Source organism: Oncorhynchus masou, chromosome 15 (genome assembly GCF_036934945.1).
Source record: "Oncorhynchus masou masou isolate Uvic2021 chromosome 15, UVic_Omas_1.1, whole genome shotgun sequence".
Lineage (NCBI taxonomy): Eukaryota > Metazoa > Chordata > Actinopteri > Salmoniformes > Salmonidae > Oncorhynchus > Oncorhynchus masou.
This window is the reverse complement of record NC_088226.1, coordinates 24,457,359-24,472,624: the sequence shown is the minus strand read 5'-3', so window position 1 is coordinate 24,472,624 and position 15,266 is coordinate 24,457,359. Positions and strand designations below refer to the sequence as shown.

General features: G+C 41.4%; 1 protein-coding gene across 1 annotated transcript in view; it reads left to right on the top strand.

Annotated features, from left to right (window-relative positions):
• trpm4a (transient receptor potential cation channel, subfamily M, member 4a) overlaps positions 1-14,975 on the top strand; it is a 79,692-nt gene extending 64,717 nt beyond the window's left edge. The window contains 9 exon segments of the mRNA XM_064988779.1: positions 6,645-6,760; positions 7,666-7,798; positions 8,756-8,930; positions 9,296-9,464; positions 10,280-10,461; positions 11,200-11,332; positions 11,578-11,650; positions 11,907-12,000; positions 13,772-14,975. Coding sequence (XP_064844851.1) covers positions 6,645-6,760; positions 7,666-7,798; positions 8,756-8,930; positions 9,296-9,464; positions 10,280-10,461; positions 11,200-11,332; positions 11,578-11,650; positions 11,907-12,000; positions 13,772-13,800 — 1,104 coding nt within the window. The 3' untranslated portion in view covers positions 13,801-14,975.
• Positions 14,976-15,266: the final 291 nt, after the last annotated feature.

Below are 15,266 nucleotides of genomic sequence, written 5' to 3'. Positions count from 1 at the left end.
CGGCTACAATAAATACGGTCTCAGGATATGTGATTTCCAGTTTGCATAGAGTCCAGTGTAGTTCTTTGAGGGCCGTTGTGGTATCGGCTTGAGGGTGAATGTACACGGCTGTGACTATAATCAAGGACAATTCTCTTGGGAGGTACAGTACAGGCATTTGATTGTGAGTTATTCTAGAATGGGTGAACAAAAGGACTTAAGTTTCAATATGTTATCACAATCTCACCATGAGTAGTTAATCATGAAACATATACCCCCACCCTTCTTCTTCCCGGAGAGATCTTTATTCCTGTCTACGCAATGAACTGAGAACACAACTGGCTGTACGGACTCAGTATATCCCGAGAGAGCCATGTTTCCATGAAACAGACTATGTTACAATCCCTTATTTCTTTCTGGAAGGAGAACCTAGCCCTGAGCTGGTCAACTTTATTATCCAGAGACTGAACATTAGCGAGTAATATACTCGGAAACGGTGTGTGGTGTGTGGGCCTCCTGAGTCGGACTAGGAGTCCACTCCGAATTCCTCTTGGATCAGCCTCTGGAATCAGTTCTTTCCCGGTTGTATGTAATAACACCAAAACATTTCTGGGCTAGTAATGTAAGAAATACATTTTTTTAAAATACTGCAGTGGCTTAGGAGCTAGAAGCATGGCTGTCCTAACTGTCGGTACCAGCTCAACACCATCTTAACTGAGTCACACGTGACAAATCACTTGCGGTACGATTTTGGAAAAATAAAACATTAATTGCAGTGCCTTAAGAAAGTATTCATACACGTTGACTTATTCCACATTTTGTTGTGTTACAGCCTGAATTCAAAATGGCTTAGATTAATCTACACAAAGCTCCATAATGACAAAGTGAAAACATGTATGTTGACATTTTTGCTAATTGTTTGAAAATCAAATACAGAAAATATCTAATTTACATACAGTACCAGTCAAAGATTTGGACACACCTACTCATTCAAGGGTTTTTCTTTATTTTTACTATTTTCTACATTGTAGAATAATACTGTAGACATCAAAACTATGAAATAACACATATGGAATCATGTAGTAACCAAAAAAGTGTGACACAAATTACATTTAATCTTTTAGATTCTTCAAAGTAGCCACCCTTTGCCTTGATGACAGCTTTGAACACTCTTGGCAGACCCTTTGCTATGAGACTCGAAATTGAGCTCAGGTTCATCCTGTTTCCATTGATCATCTTTGACATGTTTCTACAACTTGATTGGAGTCTCTACCTGTGGTAAATTCAATTGATTGGAAATTATTTGTAAAGGCACACACCTGTCTATATAAGGTCCCACAGTTGACAGTGCATGTCAGAGCAAAAAACAAAGGTTGAAGGAATCGTCCGTAGAGGTCCGAGACAGGATTGTGTCGAGGCACAGATCTGGGGAAGGGTACCAAAAAATGTCTGCAGTATTGACGGTCCCCAAGAACACAGTGGCTTCTATCATTCTTAAATGGAATACATTTGAAACCACCAAAACTCTTCCTAGAGCTGGCCGCCGAGCCGAACTGTGCAATCAGAGAAGAAGGGCCTTGGCCAGAGAGGTGACCAAGAACCTGACCGTCACTCCGACAGAGCTCCAGAGTTCCTCTGTGGAGATGGGCGAAACTTCCAGAAGGACAACCATCTCTGCATCACTTCACCAATCAGGCCTTTATGGTAGAGTGGCCAGACAGAAGCCACTCCTCAGTAAATGGCACATGACAGCCCACTTGGAGTTTGCCAACAGGCACCTAGAGTACTTTCAGACCATGAGAAACAAGATTAAACTTTTTGGCCTGAATTCCAAGCGTCATGTCTGGAGGAAACCTGGCGCCTTCCCTACGGTGAAGGATGGTGGTGGCAGCATGCTGTGGGGATGTTTTTCAGTGGCAGGGACTGGGAGACTAGTCAGAATCTATATAAAAATGAACGGAGCAAAGTACAGAGAGATCCTTGATGAAAACCTGCTCCAGAGTGCTCAGGACCTCAGACTTGGGCAAAGGTTCACCTTTTCAACAGGACAGCGACCCTAACCACACAGCCAAGACAACGCAGGAGTGGCTTTGGGACTCTGAATGTCCTTGAGTGGTCCAGCCAGAGCTTGGACTTTAACCCATCCCAACATCTCTGGAGAGACCTGAAAATAGCTGTGCAGCAACACCCATCCAACCTGACAGAACTTGAGAGGAGAAACTCCACAAATGCAGATGTGCCAAGCTTGTAGCGTCATACCCAAGTATACTCATGGCTGTAATCGCTGCCAATGGTGCTTCAACAAAGTACTGAGTAAGGGTCTGAATACTTATGTAAATGTGGTATTTCCATTTTATTTATTTATTTTTGCAAACATTTCTGAAAACCTGTTTTTGCTTTGTCATTGTGGAGTATTTGTGTAGATTGATGAGGGGGAAAAATGATTTAATCAAATTTAGAATAATGCTGTAACTTAACAAAATGTGGAAAATGTCAAGGGGTCTGAATACTTTCTGAATGCACTGTATAGGGTCCAACAGCTGACTTTGAATGTCAGAGCAGAAACTATACCTTGAAGTCTAAGAAACTGTCAGTAGATATCTGAGATATAATTGTGATGAGGCATATTTCTGGGGAAGGGTATAAAACAATTTCTAAAGTGTTGAAACTTTCATAATTGGGAAATGGAGAGAAAAAATATGGAACTACCCTGCCTAGAGCTGGCCGTTCACCAAACTGAGCCACCGGACAAGAAGTACCTTGGTTAGGGAGGTGACCAAGAACACAATGAACACTCTGACAGAACTCCAGAGGTCCTTGGCTGAGATGGGAAAACCTGCCAGAAGGACAACAGCACTTCAGAAATCTAGGCTTTATGGGAGAGTGTCCAGACGGAAGCCACTCCTGAGAAATATGCACATGACAGCACACCTGGAGTTTGCAAAAAAGGCATGTGAGACTGAGATCTTAAGGCAAAAGATTCTGTGTGAAACACTCTTTGGCCTGAATGCAAAGTCTGGAGAAAACCACGCACTGCTTATCACCCGTCTAACACCATCCCTACCGTGGTGGCAACATAATGCAATGGGATGCTTTTCAGCGGTAGGGAGACTTCTAAGGCTCGAGCCAAATACAGGCAAATCCTTGATGATAACCTGCTTCAGAGGGCAAACAAACTTAGACTGGGGGGCGAAGATTTACGTTCCAACAGGACAATGACCCCAAGCACACAGCCAAAGCAATGCTGGGATGACTTCAGAAGAAGAATGTAAAAGTCCGTGAGTGGCCCAGCCGGAGCCCAGACTTGAATCCGCCGCCAAAGGAGCTTCTACAAAGTATTGACCTGGGTGTAAATACTTACAGTTGAAGTCGGAGGTTTACATATACTTAGGTTGGAGTCATTAAAACTAGTTTTTCAACCACTCCACAAATGTCTTGTTAACAAACTATATTTTTGGCAAGTCGGTTAGGACATCTACTTTGTGCATGACACAAGTAATTTTTCCAACAATTGTTTACAGACAGATTATTTCACTAATAATTCACTGTATCACAATTCCAGTGAGTCAGAAGTTTACATACACTAAGTTGAATGTGCCTTTAAACAGCTCGGAAAATTCCAGAAAATGGTGTCATGGCTTTAGAAGCTTCTGATAGGCTAATTTACATAATTTGAGTCAATTGGAGGTGTACCTGTGGATGTATTTCAAGGCCTACCTTCAAACTCTGTGCCTCTTTGCTTGACATCATGGGTAAATAAAAAAACATCAGCCAAGACCCCAGAAAGAAATTGTAGACCTCCACAAGTCTGGTTCATCCTTGGGAGCAATTTCCAAATGCCTGAAGGTACCACGTTCCTCTGTACAAACAATAGGTGTATAAACACCATGGGATCACGCAGCCATCATACCGCTTAGGAAGGAGACGCTTTCTGTCTCCTAGAGATGAACGAACTTTGTTGCGAAAAGTGCAAATCAGTCTCAGAACAACAGCAAAGGACCTTGTGAAGATGCTGGAGGAAACAGGTACAAAATGATCTATATCCACAGTAAACGAGTCCTATATCGACTTAACCTATATCAACAAAGATCATACTTTTTTGAGAAATGTCCTCTGGCCTGATGAAACAAAAATAGAACTGTTTGGCCATGATAACCATTGTTATGTTTGGAGGAAAAAGGGGAAGGCTTGCAAGCCAAAGAACACCATCCCAACCGTGAAGCACGGGGGTGGCAGCATCACGTTGTGTGGGTGCTTTGCTGCAGGAGGGACTGGCGCACTTCACAAACTAGATGGCGTCATGAGGTAGGAAAATGTGGATATATTGAAGCAACTGAGTGTATGTAAACTTCTAACCCACTGGGAATGTGATGAATGAAATAAAAGCTGAAATAAATAATTCTCTCTATTATTCTGACACTTCACATTCTTAAAATAAAGTGGTGATCCTAACTGACCTAAGACAGAGAATTTTTATTATATTTCTGTATTTTATTTTCAATAAATTTGCAAACAATTCTAAAAACATGTTTTGACTTTGTCATTCTGGGGTATTGTGTGTAGATGGGTGAGGGAAAAAAATATGTTTAATCAATTTTGAATTCAGGCTGGAACAACAAAATGTGGAATAAGTCAAGGGGTATGAATTTGTTCTGAAGGCACTGAATGTGTGCGATTGCCACTAATCTTCTGTGAAGTGTGTGTACCCCCCCTACTGGCTGAAGGGGAATACACTTCAAAGGCAGGTGTTGGCAATAGGACAGGGTCCAAAAAGACTGTAAAATCACCAGAAAGTCACCCAAAAATTTGTTGAAGTATTCCCACAAAGTAATAACAAATACATAGATATTATCTTTCTACTTAAATCAAACTCTGGACATTGGATTTGTATGTGTCAAGACTAATCATTTACCACTCTCCATTGTGGTTAACGGATTAGGATGAAAATTGTATTGGTACTGTTCTATTTGACAATTTAGTCACTACAGCCGTTATCCTCGCTAGGGTAGGGTTCACAAAGTATTGAAAACTGGGAACCGTGCCAATCATTTCACGCCTATCGTTTTATTGTATTACTTGTTTAACACAATTGCACTGAGGAAGAGATTTTATCCCTAGTCAAAAAATCCTGTAGGAATCCCCCCAAACATTCTGTAGAAAATCCTATCAGATTTTGAAACTTTGTATTGGTCATACTCCAAATGAACATGCAGCCTTGAATCACTCCCATATTGTGATCGTGTGTTGAAGAGGTTGAGAACCTCAGGGAATTATCACTGGCGTAGTTGAAGATTGTGCTCTGGAGACATCGGAGGGAGGCTGTTTCTCAATTTAATCTTGATTGCAGTTTAATGTATGTGTTCAGGTTTCTGTCCCATATTTATTGCTGAGATGTCCAATTAAGCTGTGTTTATCCATTTGTGTTGTCGATACAATGTGGTCTGAAATAACAATTAATATAATTATATCCATACTATGGCTTGACAGGTTATAAGTATGCAGATCAAACAAATGGGCTGCTGCACAGTTGCTATGAACGGTCTTTCTAGAGTGCCCGGTTAAATTGTGCAAAAGATAATTGTTTTACTCTGTAAATGGTTAAACTAGTGATATGTGTAATGCTATCAGCCTAAATGAAAATATTGATTTATTTTTTACATATTCTATTATTTTAAATTGCGCTAACTTCCTGTACGTGGAAAGTATGTGTTAATACAGTACATTATTACACAACCTCACGTTTTGACCACATTGAATTGAGGGTACTTGCACATCCTTTTTTACCTCAGATTAGTGATGTTATTATAAATGTTTATACTAATGACAATGACAATATCGATGGCTTGAAAACAGATCAATATAATTGGTTTTGTACTGTTTTTGTCAAATGTGCTGGCAGGTCTTAGGACTTAGAATTCTACTATAATTTTCAAACTGAAATGGCAGGGAAAAATAGCTGTCCTTACACCTACATGTATACATGGATTTGAGAGACAAACTATCGCTCAAATAACAGCCAACCGTTGTCACTGTTGATATCCTGTGCCTGGTTGTGAGTTGTTGAAAATAAATAACAAAGCAACTGATTTGTTTCCTTCCCTGTTTCGGCAGCCTCCCAAAACTTCCATGCGATGTTCTAGAATTTAGATGTCTTCAGCAAATTCTCTTCTAACCAGCGATATTAAAATTATACTCAAATTCAGCGTGGCCTTTGAACAGTGTTTGTTTTAAACAGTGCATACATCCCACACGTTTGCATCACGCCGACATGAAGCTGGTTGTCTTCAGCAGGTTGTCCTCTAAAGAGTGTCCAGTAGGATTCCAATAGGATTCTGATAGAGGTGACACAAAATCCTATAGGATTGTGAGAATCCTGTACGATTCTATTGGACTAGAAAAGTAATCCGATTGGATCCTTTAGGATTTTGTCACCCAAATCAGAATCCTATTATACTAATGCCTTTTGATTAGGGATTACTATAATACAATAACATTATTATTATATTTTTTTGCATACAATATAGCTCAGTATTTGTATTATTTGTTTTATACTGTCTTTTTTGCTCATCATTATCAAGGGAACCAATCATTTTGTCGGTGACTGTATTAATGACCATCTACTCTCTCTCACACACACACTTTCCCCCTCTCTCTCTCTTCATCAGACATTCTTCAGGGGCAACACCACTTTATATCAGAGAATGAAGCTCTACATCGAGGACATGTGGAATAAGTGTGACATCACAGCCATCTCACTCTTTGCACTGGGAATGTGCTGCAGGTTTGTGCATTTACAGTAGCTACAAGAAGATACTGAGTATACGAAACATTAAGAACATGAAGCTCTTTCCATGACAGACTGATCAGGTGACTGAATCCAGGTGAACGCTATGATCCCTTATTGATGTCACTTGTTAAATCCACTTCAATTAGTATAGATGAAGGGGAAGAGGACAGGTTAAAATAAGTATTTTTAAGTCTTGAAACAATTGAGACATGGATTGTGTATCATTCAGATGGTGAATGGGCAAGACACAAAATGTAAGTGCCTTTGAACGGGGTATGGTGTTAGGTGCCAGGCGCACTTGTTTGTGTCAAGAACTGCAACGCTACTGGGTTGTGTATCAAGAATGATTCACCACCCAAAGGACATCCAGCCAACTTGACACAACTGTGGGAAGCATTGGAGTCAATATGGGTCAGCAACCCTGTGGTATGCTTTCGACACGTTGTAGAGCCCATGCCCCTACGAATTGAGGCTGTTCTGGGAGCAAAGGGGGGGGAGAGGTGCAACTCAATATTAGGAAGGTGTTCTCAGTGTAATGTGTTTATGTTTTTGTGTTTTGATGTAAACAAGTCTTTTTATTTACATTATTATTTTAAATGTATGTAGTTCTGTCCTTGAGCTGTTCTTGTCTATTAATGTAATGTAATTTGCCATATTTTATGTTTTGTATATGGACCACAGGAAGAGTAGCAGCTGCATCAGCAACAGCTAATGTGTATCCTAATAAATAAATGGATATATATATGGTGTGTGTGTGTGTGTGTGTGTGTGTGTGTGTGTGTGTGTGTGTGTGTGTGTGTGTGTGTGTGTGTGTGTGTGTGTGTGTGTGTGTGTGTGTGTGTGTGTGTGTGTGTGTGTGTGTCTGGGACTGTAACCAAGAAGTAAGTTGTGTGTTCTAGAATGTTCCCGTGGTCCTATGAGTTTGGCCGTGCTGTATTGGCTGTGGACTACATGGTGTTTACCCTCCGTCTCATCCACATCTTCGCCATCCACAAACAGCTGGGACCCAAGATAATCATTGTTGAAAAAATGGTGAGTGCTTTCTAAAAAGAAAGAGATAACCCTGTGCACTGCAGTGTCTAAATAGTTGACATAGACATTGCGTCGTTGTATCTGTCTCATTATGAGGACATGGGAGCATGGACAGTGCCATTGTGGCCATCTCCATTTTAAAGTAGTCAATTTTATTCTACTACTTCCATGAGTTGGCAGACAAACTGAAAGGTTGCCAAAGAAGGTGGATAAATTACGATGAATGACTCCACAACTTCACCATTTCATTTTTTTTTCAAGGTTCCTGTCTATGTAAGTAGGCGTTCCCTCTCTCGTGTGAGAATGCTTTCCTACATGAGCGCACGTTTCCTCTGTAATCGCTGGGATGCTCACATAAGAGAGGAAAGAGCTGAATTTGGTCTACATATTGTCCCCTCCCCGCTCGGCTCGCCCCACCCACCCTGCTCCAACATATCACTGGCACATTCTTTTGGCAGTGAGATGTCTCTTTTCTCTACTGTCTCTGGGGCAAACCCTCCGCGGGCGTGGGCAGTAAGTAGACCAAAGCAGCCCCGCCTCAATCAGAAAAAATAAGGGAGTGGGATGCCTCGCTTCATCTACTGTCTCTGAAGGTGCACAATGCCACCTAGAGTGTATTGTTATAACAGGTATGAAGCCAATGGTTGCGATGTATTGCCACCTGCAGTTATGGAATGTTTGCTCACAATTATAATTGGCTGATCCCTCCTGATGACCCGCATTGTGATCCTTCCTTAGCCCATAGAAAGTCCCACCCAGTTGACTACGTAAAGATTGTGGAAGCCAATAATGGCGCTGGCCATGCTAAAATGGTCTTTTGGGCACTAGTGTCCTCTATCTGTCTCTATGGTCTAGCTTCAGGTGCTGGTTTTGGCAGTAACAACTAGTATCAAAACTGAACACTAGATGGTGATGCCATTTTCCCCAATGAATATCTGTTCCCCTCCTGATTGGCAGATGAAAGACATCTTCTTCTTCCTGTTCTTCCTGGCGGTGTGGCTCCTGGCCTACGGCGTAGCCAATCAGGCGCTGCTCTACTCCTACGACCCCCGTCCCGGTTGGATATTTCGCAGAGTGTTCTACAGGCCATACCTCCACATATTTGGACAGATCCCCATACACGAAATGGATGGTGCGTTGATGTTTGTGTATGAATGTGGTTTGCATGTGTATATAACATAGTATAATCTCACCTAGATATTTTAAAATGAATGCACTAACTTTTAATCGCTCTGGAATAGAGTCTGCTAAATAAAAACAAATATATATATATTACTGGTTTCTCTCACTCTTTTTCTCTCTCTTTCTCTATTCTTTCACTCCTCTCTCTCTGCATCCCCTATCAATCCCTTACTTCAACCCCTACCCAATCTACCCTCTTTCCCCTACCATTTTAAATATTTATTTTCACACCCCTCCTTCTGCTTCTTCCCATCCTTTCAAACTCTCCCCCTCTCACTGCCTCCTGCCCTCGTCTCCCTGTCTCTCTGTCGGTAGCTGATAAACTGGAGGAGGGGAGAGAGTGCACCAATAACGCCACTCTGGTTGAGGCGGGGGCAGAGCCCTGCATGAGTACCGAACACAATTGGCTGGTGGTCATCTTATTGGTCATCTTCCTGCTGGTCACCAACATCCTCCTGGTCAACCTGCTCATCGCCATGTTCAGGTAATGGACCCTCTGTCTGTCCCTCTTTTACTTTCTCTCCCTCTTCCACTCTCTGTCTACCTTTCACTCTCACTAGCTCTTCACATTGACGAGTGTTGAGGAAGTTATCAAGAGATAACTTAGAGATGAATTAATTCTCGAGACATTACTGTAATATTAATCAAACGTAGCCCTACCTCCAAATCACGTTTGTTGCCACGCTTCCCTTGGAGATCTGCAGAATGTTGTATAGTCAAAACAGTTTGAATCTTCCTCTGATTTTTATTAGAGGGCTCCCGAGTGGCGCATTGGTCTAAGGCACTGCATCTCAGTGCTAGAGGCGTCACTACAGACACCCTGGTTTGAATCCAGGCTGTATCACAACCAGCCATGATTGGGAGTCCCATAGGGCATTGTACAATTGGCCCAGCAACATTTCGTCCCGATATCTCTACTGCAACTCTCTTCAATGAGAATAAGCTCTCTGTCCCTCTTTCCCATCTAGCGCCCCCCTCCATATCCCTGTTTCACTCTCCTTGTGTTCCCCTCGACAGATCGTCACTCATTCAATAGGCCTCTCTAATCCGTGGGTTGAATTTCTCTTATTTTATCTAGTTCCTCAGGGTGTCTTGGAATAGTGTTGTTGGATTTAATTTAATCAACTTTTTTATTTGAGTGTTGTCCTAATGGCATGTTTTTCTGGCTCAGATTTATCTGTGTGTCATTGGGGCTCAAAATGTCATGAACTAAAAAATATTATAAAAATATGAGCGAGAGTCACCTATTTCCTGATATTCAGCCTTTTCACTGTCTCCCTCTCTCTGCCTTTCCTCCAGTCACACGTTCTCCAAAGTGCAGGAGCACAGCGACAACTACTGGAAGTTCCAGCGCTACAATCTGATCGTGGAGTATCACTCTAGACCCTGCCTGGCACCACCCTTCATCCTCATCTCCCACCTCCACCTCATCATCAAGAGACACATCCGCAAGATCCCCTCCACGAAGATCAAACACTTTGGTGAGAGAGGGAGGGAGATAGAGGGAGAGGGAGGGAGGGAATGGGGGAGAGAGTTTGAGGAGGGGAGGGAGGGAGAGGGAGGAAAACAGGAAAACAGTGCCGGCGCCAGAACGAATCAGTTGGAAAGGCATTTGATTTCCATAGTGTGGCACATTTTTTCATGGGACCTCCTATGTATAAAAAAAGGCATGTAATTGAACTGTAAAAGGGTATTACCTTTTAATGTGCCATCAACACGACCAGTTATTATTAATTTGGTTGTCAAACAAATCACTTCAAAAAGTAGGATATCTTCGCACATTAGTCCCAAAATTATTCCAGCATCTTAACAATACACTGTGCACCCACCAACTTTCCTTCAATTCGCAACTGGCTGGAACTGTCTCCCCCCCGGAGAATGCATCAGAGTGAGCGCCCCTCAGTCTTACTATGTACAGCTCATACATCTGATGCTGTCTCGCCAAAAAGAGTATGAGTAAGACATGTCATACTATTTTTGTCCAGACAACAACAGATACATGGACTTTACATGCATCTTTCTGTCTGCGCCCATCTCGGTCAAATAAATGATCATAACGCCGGCCCTGTAGGAAGACCAGTGATCAGATAATTCACTTCAAGTATTGAACTTCAGGTATTTTAGAAGTCCACTTCCATTTTCCTTCAAGACTATTTTTTCTCATTTTCTCTTCTTCCCAATTTCTTTGTTCTTCCCCTCCTCCTCTATCCCTCATTCAGTTCTGGAGATCCATGGTCGGGAGGCCAGTAGACTGAACACGTGGGAGGCCATCCAGAAGGAGAATATACTCTTTGCCCAGAACAAACGAGAGAGAGAGAAAGACTCAGAGAGACTCAAACGCACCTCCGTCAAGTGAGACATCTCACCTAGACTAAATGACAGATTCATTTAACAGCTTCAGTTAACAGCTCGGCTTCTATCTGGCCTATGAATAGAATGGTTAAGATGCTGTAGCTGATGGATCCTCCTGTGTTAGGAATCGGGTCAATAACATTTTAAATTTATGAATCGGAACTTCAATTCACTTCCTGAATGGACTGAGAAGTGAATTGACCCCTAACCTTTGTTGTGGTCCTGTGTTGTGGTCATGATTGAAGGGTGGACAGTGTATTAAAGCAGATGGCAGAGATTCGGGACCACGACCGCAGGCTGAGAATGTTGGAGACCGAGGTTAGTGTCACCCTGCTTTATCTGCCTAGTGGCAACCAGACACACGTGCCAGAAGTTTCAGTGCTCCTTAATGGGCGGGATGGTTTAGTGTGTGTGTGTCTGTGCACGCACGTGTGTTCGTTAGTGTGTAATCGTAAGTATGTGTGTGTCTGCATTTGGACTGCAGCTGTTGCATCTGCCTGCTCAGCACTGAACAGACCACATCCGTCATGGTTCTCTCTCTCTCTTTCTCTCTCCGTCCCTCTCACATTCCCAGTTGGAGTACTGTTCTAGTGCCCTCTCCTGGATGACGGAGGCTCTCTCTCAGAGTAACTTGGTAAAGACCACACGTCCTCCACCTGCTCTCAGAGGTAAGGTTGCATACAGTTTACCTTATGAAATAGGTTACATGTATGATCTATTTCTATGGAAGGTTGCCTCCTACCTCTCCAGTCACGGAATATAACATGTAAATTATTAGAATGTATTGATCCCCAGTACATTTTATTACTTGGACTTACAGTTGAAGTCGGAAGTTTACATACACCTTAGCCAAACACATTTAAACTCAGTTTTTCGCAATTCCTGACATTTAATCAGAGTAGAAATTCCCTGTCTTAGGCCAGTTAGGATCACCACTTTATTTGAAGAATGTGAAATGTCAGAATAATAGTAGAGAGAATGTTTTATTTCAATCATCACATTCCCAGTGTGTCAGAAGTTTACATACACTCAATTAGTATTTGGTCACATTGCCTTTAAATTGTTTAACTTGGGTCAAACGTTTCGGGTAGCCTTCCACAAGCTTCCCACAATACGTTGGGTGAATTTTTGCCCATTCCTCCTGACAGAGCTGGTGTAACTGAGTCAGGTTTGTAGGCCTTGCTTGCACACACTTTTTCAGTTCTGTCCACAAATTCTCTATGGGATTGAGGTCAGGGCTTTGTGATGGCCACTCCAATACCTTGATGTTGTTGTCTTTAGGAAGTATGCTTGGGGTCATTGTCCATTTGGAAGACCCATTTGCGACCAAGCTTCAACTTCCTGACAGATGTCTTGAGATTTTGCTTCAATATATCCACATAATTTTCCTACCTCATGACGCCATCTATTTTGTAAAGTGCACCAGACCCTCCTGCAGCAAAACACCCCCACAACATGATGCTGCCACCCCCGTGCTTCACAGTTGGGATGGTGTTCTTCGGCTTGCAAACCTCCCCCTTTTTCCTCCAAACATAACGATGGTCATTATGGCCAAACAGTTCTATTTTTGTTTCATTAGACAGAGGATATTTCTCCAAAAAGGGCGATCTTTGTGCAGTTGCAAACCGTAGTCTGTTTTTTTTATGGTGGTTGTGGAGCAGTGGCTTCTTCCTTGGTGAGCGATCCTTTCAGGTTATGTCGATATAGGACTCGTTTAACTGTGGATATAGATACTTTTGTACCGGTTTCCTCCAGCATCTTCACAAGGTCCTTTGCTGTTGTTCTGGGATTGATTTGCACTTTTCGCAACAAAGTACTTTCTTCTCTAGGAGATAGAATGTGTCTCCTTCCTGAGCGGTTGATGGCTGCGTGGTTCCATGGTGTTTATACTTGCGTACTATCGTTTGTACAGATGAACGTGGTACCTTCAAGTGTTTGGAAATTGCTCCCAAGGATGAACCAGACTTGTGGAGGTCTACAATTTTTTTCTGAGTTCTTGGCTGATTTCTTTTGATTTTCCAATGATGTCGAGCAAAGAGGCATTGAGTTTGAAGGTTGGCCTTGAAATACATCCACAGGTACACCTCCAATTGACTCAAATGATGTAAATTAGCTTATTAGAAGCTTCTAAAGCCATGACATCATTTTCTGGAATTTTCCAAGTTGTTTAAAGGCACAGTCAACTTAGTGTATGTAAACCCACTGGAATTGTGATACAGTGAATTATTAGTGAAATAAATTGTAAACAATTGTTGGAAAAATTACTTGTGTCATGCAAAAAGTAGATGTCCTAACCGACTTGCCAAAACTATAGTTTGTTAACAAGAAATTTGTAGAGTGGTTGAAAAACAAGTGTTATTGACTCCAACCTAAGTGTATGTAAACTCTGACTTCAACTGTATGTAATAATTGCAGTTTCTGTTACGTTTTTACTTTCAGATCTGACCTCTCTCTCTTCAACTAGCTGACAAATGTCTGATGGAGAATAGTGAAATCTGGACGTGCACACACGACCTCTTAGCTGTCCCTCGAAGTCGATGATGACAAATGTTCCTCTTGTGGATTGGGGATATTGCTTTAAACACACACACACACTCAAACACACACACATCTAGAATCACTCTCACTCAGGGCCAGTGGTGTGAAGTACTTAAGTAAAAATACTTGAAAGTACTACTTAAGTTGTTTTTTGGGGTATCTGTACTTTACTTTACTATTTATATTTTCGGCAACTTTTACTCTTACTTCACTGCATTCCTAAAGAAAATTATATACTTTTTACTCAATACATTTCCCTGACACCCAAACGTACTCGTTACATGTTGAGTGCTTAGCAGGACAAGAAAATTGTCAAATTCACCCACTTATCAAGAGAACATCCCTTGTCATCCCTACTGCCTCTATTCTGACGGACTCACTAAACACATGCTTTGTTTGTAAATTATGTCTGAGTGTGGGAGCGTAAAATAAACAGGAAAATAAAAAGGACAATAATGCCATCTGGGGTGCTTAATATAAGGAATTTGAAATTATTCATACTTTTACTTTTACTTTTGATACTTAAGTATATTTTAGCAATTACATTTACTTTTGATACTTAAGTATATTTCAAACCAAATGCTTTTAGACTTTTACTCAAGTAGTATTTTACTGGGGGACTTTCACTTTTACTTGAATCATTTTGTGTTAAGGTATCTTTACTTTCACTCAAGTATGTCAATTGGGTACTTTTTCCACCACTACTCAGGGCCAAGGAATGTCAAGCAATGGCAAACACGGACTCGATGCTCTTTCATCCATCCTTTCAATGTCGTTTTTAAGCATTGATCATTTGAACTACTGTCATTTAATATGTGGCCCATTGTTGCTCTTATATGTTATACTTTGTTGTTCCTATGTTCTATAAATCTTGTTCCTGTGGGTTATAGAATGTGAGGAGAGCAGGACAATCTGTTCTTAATGTAATATGCATAGACATTTTTAAAAGGTGTATTCAACCTGACACAATCACAAAAATGTTACTTTTTGGTTTGCAGTCAATGACCAAAAGCGCCCTCTTTGGGCGCATGGTATTAATATTTTTTATAATTTCATAATTAATAAAGATTAAAACATACAACAAAAATCTGGTGTTTTTATGTCAAGGTATTGTTATATTTCAGTCTTCTGTGATGTATATAAAGTGCAATATTGGAATGCTAACTCAACATTCTATACATTTCAACTCTATATGTGACATGGTACAGGTGTCTTGTTTTTTTAAGCATCGAGTAATTGTCTCTGGCCCCCTCCCAGTTAGGGGGGGTGATGAGCTCTATAGCAGTCTCACAGCTCAATCACTGGTTGAAAACTGTTTTCTGCCCCTCCCAAAATATAGAATTTGTAGATAATTGGACCTCTTTCTGGGACTCACCCACAAACAGGACCAAGCCTG